This window comes from Dendropsophus ebraccatus, chromosome 11, assembly GCF_027789765.1.
Source record: "Dendropsophus ebraccatus isolate aDenEbr1 chromosome 11, aDenEbr1.pat, whole genome shotgun sequence".
NCBI lineage: Eukaryota > Metazoa > Chordata > Amphibia > Anura > Hylidae > Dendropsophus > Dendropsophus ebraccatus.
The window spans coordinates 78,331,954-78,340,176 of NC_091464.1; the positions used below are offsets into that span (position 1 = coordinate 78,331,954).

Sequence of the window (8,223 nt, forward strand, 5' to 3'; positions counted from 1 at the left end):
ACTTAAAGGGACACATTTCGCTCTCAAAGGGACCCAGGTCGCTCTTAAAAGGACCCATTTTGCTCTCAAAGGGACATATTTCGCTCTTAAAGGGACATATTTCGCTCTTAAAGGGACCAATTTCACGCTTAACGAGACCCATTTCGCTCTTAAAGTGACCCAGGTCGCTCTTAAAGGGACCCAGGCCGCTCTTAAAGGACCCAGGTCGCTCTTAAAGGGACCTAGGTCGCTCATAAAGGGACCCAGGTCGCTCTTAAAAGGACCCGGGTCACTCTTAAAGGGACCCAGGTCGCTCTAGCGACATTAGTCTCTTTAAGAGTGACATGGGTCCCATACCTTTTGGAGTGACTTGGGTCCCTTTAAGAGCAATATGCGTCCCGTCCGTTTAGAAGCAACTTGGGTCCCGTCCCTTTAAGAGCGACTTGGATCCCTTTAAGAGCTACATGGGACCCTTTAAGAGCGACTTGAGTCCCGTCCCTTTAAGAGCGAATTGGGTCCCGTCCCTTTAAGAACGACTTGGGTCCCTTTTAAAAACGACTTGGGTCCCTTTAAGAGCGACATGGCTCCCGTCCCTTTAAGAGCGACTTGGGTCCTTTTAAAAGCGACTTGCGTTCCTTTAAGGGTGACCTGGGTCCCTTTAAGAGCGATCTGGGTACTTATAATCTTAAAGATCATTGCTCGGTTACCATGACAACCTTACTCATGTCAGTGAGACAAAATCATTAAGGACCTTCCATATATTACATCTTCTATTGGCCAATAGTGGACATGTGACTGTGGATGGTGTGATACATGCCTGAAAAGACCTTAGAGTTCCTATTGGCTGCTATATCTCAGCTATTTGCATATGTGCTGTGATTGGCTGTTAGCGGTTAGAGTGTGTCCATTATTTGCAATGGGCCATTATTTTCTATGGGAAATTTGGGGTCTTTAAACATAAATTTCTTAAAAACTACAAATCTGATCAAAACGAAAAATAGATAGCACACCACACACCGCCGAAGGCTTCGAAACGTAGTTTGAACGGAGTCTGTGTGTAAAGCGGTTTGGGCTGTATTACGCGCAGAAAAATAGCTAGAAGAAGAAGAAGAAGAAGAAGAAGAAGAAGAAGAAGAAACGGAAGAAGAAGAAGATGAATACGGATTACAATATAGGGCTTTTCAAGCACTATAATAAGGCTCTTGGCATACCATTTGCAAATAGTGTGAACTATCCCACCACAGTCAGATGGCCTCATGCATGGGATGGAAACTAAACTCTGGCCTCTCCTGGGATAATAATAAGCCTATACTCTGGGCATGCAGGATTCATCTAATACTGGCAAAAATAAACCCAAGGCAAAAAGAAAGTGTGTCTGCATTTTCAACCATAGCCCACTGCCTAGTGTGAATAGTGTTGTAGGAGAGCTGGTGTTGTAACAGTGTTGATTTAGATGCCTGCACAAAAAATGTGATCAATAGAGAAAGAAAAAAAATTCTCCTTTGTCAGCTGACTGCTGGCCCTCTTACACTGGCCGCATGTGGCTTACCTCTCCGAGATGGATAGTCACTGCCTGGATAATCTCCACAGACATCATCTGCTGGTGGACAGTCAGGAGACCCCCATACACCTTATACCGACGCCCAGACCCACCATGAGCAGATGGTACAGCCTACAAAAGTATAAGGTGTATGGGCAGTGGCTTAGCTATAGGGGTTGCAGCAGTCGCCATGGTGACCAGGCCCCTAGCTACAGGGGGCCCGCTGGCCCCCTCACCACTTCTTGTCACTCTGCAGTACTCCCGAATCAGCTGTCATAGTGGCAGTTGGTTTGGAAGAACTTCAGTGAGCTGCTCTATTCTCCTATTCAGTTGTATCCAATCAGTGATACAACTGAATCAGGCCGTTCCTGTGGGAGTGGTAACCGCACAGGCCCCCCAAACCCCCACCCCCAAAAGTGCCTAGAAACTCCTTGCACTGCAAGCAGCGCCCCCTGTACAGTCCAGTCCAGTGAAGACCGCTCGAGTACTACAGCCTAGGCTGCTCAGCTTGGTAGGTCCACTAAGATTGTTTCCGTGGACACTCGCAGCTTCTCCAGTCTGTCCTCCCTCCAGTCTCCCAGGATGGTTTCCTCCTCTCCAGGCACAGACATGTGAGGGGGGAGGGGTGGGGGTCCTGCACTGTGTACCCCTGACCAGGGGCGGATTAACGTCACCATAGGCCCCAGGCAGTTCACCAAGCTTGGGCCCCCCAACTCTACAGTAACTATGGCAACACTAGCCTTGATTTGTGCAAAATTTTGCAAACCATGACAGAACTGTAGCCAAGAGACAATACACCACTGAAAGTATAAGTCTTTTTGGGTAGCCATGAGCCCCCCCAGGAGCTCGGGGCCCCGGGCTACCGCCCGAAAAGGACCTATTATAATCCGCTACTGCCGCTGACTGCTGAGCTGTGGCTACTGTGCAAACAAAGGAGCGGCTCAGGTAACCTTCTCACTCCAGTTAACCCTTTCACTCAACCATTGCTGCTTAGCTGTCATGAACCACCATTCAGAAGCCAGAAAAGTTGGGTGACAATGAGAGCTGCACTTTGCACCATAACAAGTGTCACCCAGCTTTTTTAGGATCCCGTATGGCAGCAAGCAGTATGCACCCTATTGCTCCCCAGCTGTGATGAGATTACAACTCATGCAGCTCTCAGGGCATCCTGGGAATTGTAGTTTCACCACAACCCTGGGGTCAAAGGTTGTAGAATTCAACATTCTAGTTCCAGTTGTTATTAGATAAGGTGGCACCCAGCTTTTCCAGACTTATGAACACTATATTTGCTTAGTTATGCAGTGGTTAACCCCTTACTCCAATGCACTTGTCATAAACTTCCATTCAGGACATTCAGGAGTCTGGAAAGTTGGGTGAGACACTAGATCAGAGCTATACTATGATCATTACAGGTGGGATACAGCTTTCCCAGCGTCCTAAACAATATATTTGGTTAGGTATGCAATAGGAAACCCCTCACCCCCTACTCCAGCCACTGGGGTCCTGCCATCCCTGGTGTATACTGTATATTATGTGGAGTCTATAAGGTGTTATAAAGTATAGTAAGGTACATATTGATCCGTTACATACAGTACAGCAGTGTAATATAGTATGCCACATATAGTACATATAGTACAGTATGCCATAAATGGAACATATAGTACTATATATAGAAGTGATCGATAGCACCAGACACACACAAGGTGGGTGCTTCACTTTTATCAAGACTCACCCTGTTGCCAAAATAAACTAGAGCCCTGTGCTCCTTCTCCTGCCTCCAGCACTTCCGCCCCCATACACAGCAACCAGACCTGAGTAGAGAAGAGCAGCAACCTGGACAGGTGAGAATAAACCTAGAACTACAACCTTCATTATGCCCTCCTAACAGTTCATGATGGGAGTTGTAGGCCTGCAGCAAGTGTCTCTTCAGGTTGCTTAAACAAGCTAAAATTTTGCACCAGGGCCCATTAGCCTTTAGCTATGCCCCTGTGTATGGGGAGCATTCGATAAATACCATATTGTAGGTCCTCTAATCAAGCAATCACAGTCCAGACTAGTTGTATCCTGATCACAAACAAAGCAAATTCCTCCTTTAAAGGGAAAATCCAGGAAAAATAATTTTGAGATATGTTATTACCCAACAAAACCTGCTGCAGCGGTGGGACAGACTGGGGCAGAAGTCGACAGTTTATGTGACTTAATTTCACCAACTTTACAGAGACCTGAACATGCCATGCTGTAGTAGGTGCAGAGAAAATGCACTATAGGTGTGTTTCCCATAATAAGTATCTTTAGTAATCTTAAAATTATGTTGCCCGGACTTCCCCTTTAAGACTGGGTCACAGAACCGCCGGTGTCTGTGAAGATCATCCTGGCTGGTACTGCAGTACTGGCCAGATGGACTTAATTTATGTTGAATTGGGATACGGGCACATCTGTGTGTGCCCACATCCCAATACAACATAGCACACAATGGAAAGTGCGGCCGGAGCTGCACTTTCCATTGTGTGAACTGACAGTTCTGTGCGGCTGCTATTCAATAACACAAAACTGACATGTCAGTTTACCGTGAGACCGATTGCACTCCGGACTGGAGCGTATACTATGTGTATACACTCTGGCCGGGATTCTATTCAGTTTCAATGCAAAGTATATTTTGAATTAATCCCAGCCGTTGTTGCAAATTGCAACAACTGCCGTGATTAATAAAAAAAATATGTGAACATAGAATTAGAGTGTCCATCTATTTTAGCCCAAATTACAGAATTGTACAACACAAAACATACCGGTAGTGATTTAAGACTTCAGTGACACCTCTGACTTCATACCTGGTTAGATTTGACCAAAGAACCCATGTTGACTATGACCCAGTGCTCTGCAAGTAATCATGATCCAGATCGGTGTTGCTTTTGACTGATATATTAACATTTGTTTTTTCAGAGAGAATCAGGTGAGATAAGTGATGAGGAACCTGAAGGATTTGGTCTTACTCCAACCATTCACTTCCTCATAATGAAGACATGTCAGTGACATGGCACAGAAGGCCATGCTACTTACTCATTCCGCATTATGTCTTCTTATCATACCGTACAATACTAGTCTCTGAATGTATACATTGCTCTCACATTTGCTTACACATGTACCGATGTATCACCTATTCTTCCACTTCATGTATACACATGTCTAAACATGTCACTTCATAAAAACAAGTGTAGACAGCAATAGGTAAGATAAACATTTTATTTTATTTTTCAACTGAATACAAAGAGTCAGATTTGTGCCAACATAACAAAAGCCATAACAAATTCTGCTCTATGACAACAGTATGAGGAACTTCTTAGAAAATAGACCCTAAAAGCTACTAATGGCTCAAAATGGTGATGTCTCCTGTGTTGGTCCATTGTTGTGTCGGAACAAGGACCTACTTCAGAATCCCATGGTGGGCCAATGCAACCGGCCTTTATTGTGTCTACCATCTCTAATAAGGACAAAACCTTGATTGTACAATTGAGAGTCAATGGCTCTCAGTCTGACTCTTTAGAGCAGGGATGGGGAACCTTCGGCCCTCCAACTGTTGCAAAACTACAACTCCCATCATGCCTGGACAGCCATCCCTGCTTTAGAGCATAGATAGTCTGTAGGATCACCCCTTTTGCATAGCTTAGAATAATATAGAACAATCTTTGATTATAAAGCCTGCCCAACAGTCAATTGCTCTAGGACCACCCACTAGCTAGAGTCCTCAATGGTAGTACAAAATTTTTGGCCTATTCAGGGCAGATTCAATATTATTTCCACCCTGTACACTAGAATTTATTATTTCCACCCATCGTATTATTATTGCAATTCCATTATTGGAAAAGAAAATTAAGGGACACCTCCAATTTACCTCAACCTCATTCTTCCTTTCCGCAGACTATACTCATAAGTGAGTAAGATAACATTTAGACTACTGTATACCATTGCATGGAAATACGTCTGTACTATTATTCATATATCCATAGTGCATGGGGAGAAGTATCACCTATAATTTCTTCTAAAATTAAAAGGTGGCTGTGGAGAGCACCATGGTGAGGACCCCAACAACCAACAATCTACTCAATCTTCATCATCCAGGTGAGAAATTGAGGCTAGGCTGTATAAATACCCTGACTAGAGATGCCTCCCTGTGGCACCCCGGATATATGCCTTGCCCCCAGTACTGCCCTGCTATAGATATACACATACAATAAATAATATATAAGCTTTACATAAATATTGAGATTATTAATACTGATCATACAGTAATAGAATCAAAGATACAAAGGTAACATAACAAACAATAGACAGAAAAATACCATTAAACGCTTAGGAATTAATATAATATTCTTCATACAATCACAGGCTATAGAAATGTAGCCATGGATATTGAGGATTGTCTGTTTTCACATTGAGGGATAATATCTTTGAGTAATAGAAAAGAGATATTCCCGTATACATAGATGCATACTTGCCAAGTCCCTGTAATCATTTCCTTTCTCTCTGGGGGAGCTCTGCCTGGAGCATTGTCCTTGTAAGAAGAAGGGAGCGAATCTCCCAAGACCCCAAGATGTCCAATTTTGTGAATGTAATTTTTAGCTTCAAATATCAATTTGTATACAAAATTTTCCTGATTGTCCGTACACAGTGTGTAAGGAGCAGGTACACTTGTTAAAGGAAGGAGTCCCTGCTCCTGTATAATAAAATAAGCCGCTTAGTAAGTGCAGTGAGTGCCCAGCCCTGTAATTGTCATAAGTGGAAGTAGCAAACCTCTAGGCTGCTCAGCATACAGCAGGGATGGGGAACTTGCAGCTCTCCAGATGTTGCAAAAACTACAACTCCCATCATGCCCGGACAGCCAAAGCCAAACAGTAAATTCAATTTGTGCCAAATTAATTCAATCACTTCTACTTGCAAGAGTTGCTGCAGGGGAATTATAGTATTACACTGCAGTCACTTTAAGAAACGACCATCGGTGTAATAATTCCACGGACAAGGCTTTCCATAGCTGGAGGTCCTAGGTGGGAGACCCCCGTCAATGATATTCATAAAGTATGAAGGAAAGACTGACATTTTCACTAGCATAGATTATTGTTTTCCTTTTCTTTCTATCTCCATAACTTTATCAGAGCTCCCACAATGCATTGCATTAATGCAACCGGCAGAGTTATGAAGTTAATGCAGAAGAAACCAACGCAATCAGCAAATGAGTATTGGAGGTATTCTCAAAGTTAGTACTTTTTAGGTAGATTTATGCTGACGTGGCACTCAGAAGCAGAGTCGTCCTTTAAAGATGTATCCAAATATATATCTATATCACTATATCCTGATGATTTTGCCTTCGGTTTTGCCTGAACACTTGAAGTTCTTGTGCTAGATCATTGTCCTCTTGACACACGCCATGGTGGATTTCTTCACTGGGGCAGAGACACCTCTTGTTTGAGCATACGCATGGGTGATACCAAGAAAATATTGCCCCTCCGATGAGGAAGAGCATCACCGTTGGCCAGGCAAGCATGATGGCCTCACCGATTTCCTGGTGCTGGACATTCTTGCAATTGGAGTAACAAATATCCCTCAAGGTGCTAATGGCAGTAAATACCGCTGGTATGAGAACAAGTATTCCAGCCATGATGAAACTCACGCCACCGAGAAGAAGGAAGCAGCGCTGGTTCTTTTTGTTTGTAAGGCAGAATTTATCGAGCAGCATGCCAATGAGGGAACATGCACAACCACCAATGGCTGCCAAGATAGCGAAGGACATCAAAATTCTTGAAATTTTGAGATCTGGAGACATTAGGATAGTTTGCGAATAGGATTGACAAGACATTGGGTTTCTGCTCTCTCGCACACAGGTCACCCAGAGTCCATCCCAACGGCCTATCCACTGGCCATCCAGGCGTCTGCCAAAGGAGTTGGTTTCCATTATGACGGACATTCTCCAGTGGGGCATTGCAAAGATAGCAAATGTCAGTAGGGTGCCCCCACACCCCAGCATTACAGCAATGCTTTGAACAATGCAGCTGACCATGTTGTCTTCTATATTTAGTTTCAGAAGGAGAATCTCAGAAGTCTCAAGCCTGGACCAAGCACTGACACCTTTTCTGCTTGGATGTTCTCCGATGACTTCTTCAGTCTTCAGGTTTCAGTTTATAAATGTTTGCGAGTACAAGACACAGGACGGGCAAGGTCATTTTATCTTTGCCCAGGCACGTGTATCAACTAATGTCTTCCACAGTATTATATAATAGGGCGTTACATGTACAGGATGTCTACACAAGTATCAAAGCACCGACTAAACACAATGACGCCTCAGGCTACACTAATCTGCTGCTCTGAACAACTAAAAAGCAGATGTTGAGTGTACGCATCTCTAATTTGTTTGGTATTTCACTTGTATAATCAGTTGTAGACTGAACATTGCGTATATATTACATAGCATGTGCAATGGAGATCTGGGATTAAGATGAAATACAGTATCTGCAACTTGTGGTAGAGTTATATTTGACATGTGCAAAATAAGGAGGAAAAATTTGCTATACAATTTTTATTATTAAAGGTCAAAGACAACTGAAGTACCCCTGTCTAAAGTAATGTGTGACCTCTTCTACCAACATACCTGTAACCTAGAGTTACTCTTTTAGGCTGGGTTCACACTGCATATATATTTTAGTCAGTATTGTGGT

The 8,223-nt window shown here is 43.5% G+C and overlaps 1 protein-coding gene across 1 annotated transcript; it reads right to left on the reverse strand.

The window, feature by feature from the left end:
• Window positions 1-6,848: 6,848 nt before the first annotated feature.
• Window positions 6,849-7,463, reverse strand: LOC138767424 (claudin-8-like). Its single transcript, XM_069944926.1, has one exon. It carries the CDS (start codon window positions 7,461-7,463, stop codon window positions 6,849-6,851), a length of 615 nt encoding a protein of 204 aa, XP_069801027.1.
• Window positions 7,464-8,223: the final 760 nt, after the last annotated feature.

Excerpts from the sequence above, each read along its gene's own strand:
- LOC138767424 (XM_069944926.1), bottom strand. The coding sequence starts at position 7,463 with ATGGAAACCAACTCCTTTGGCAGACGCCTGGATGGCCAGTGGATAGGC.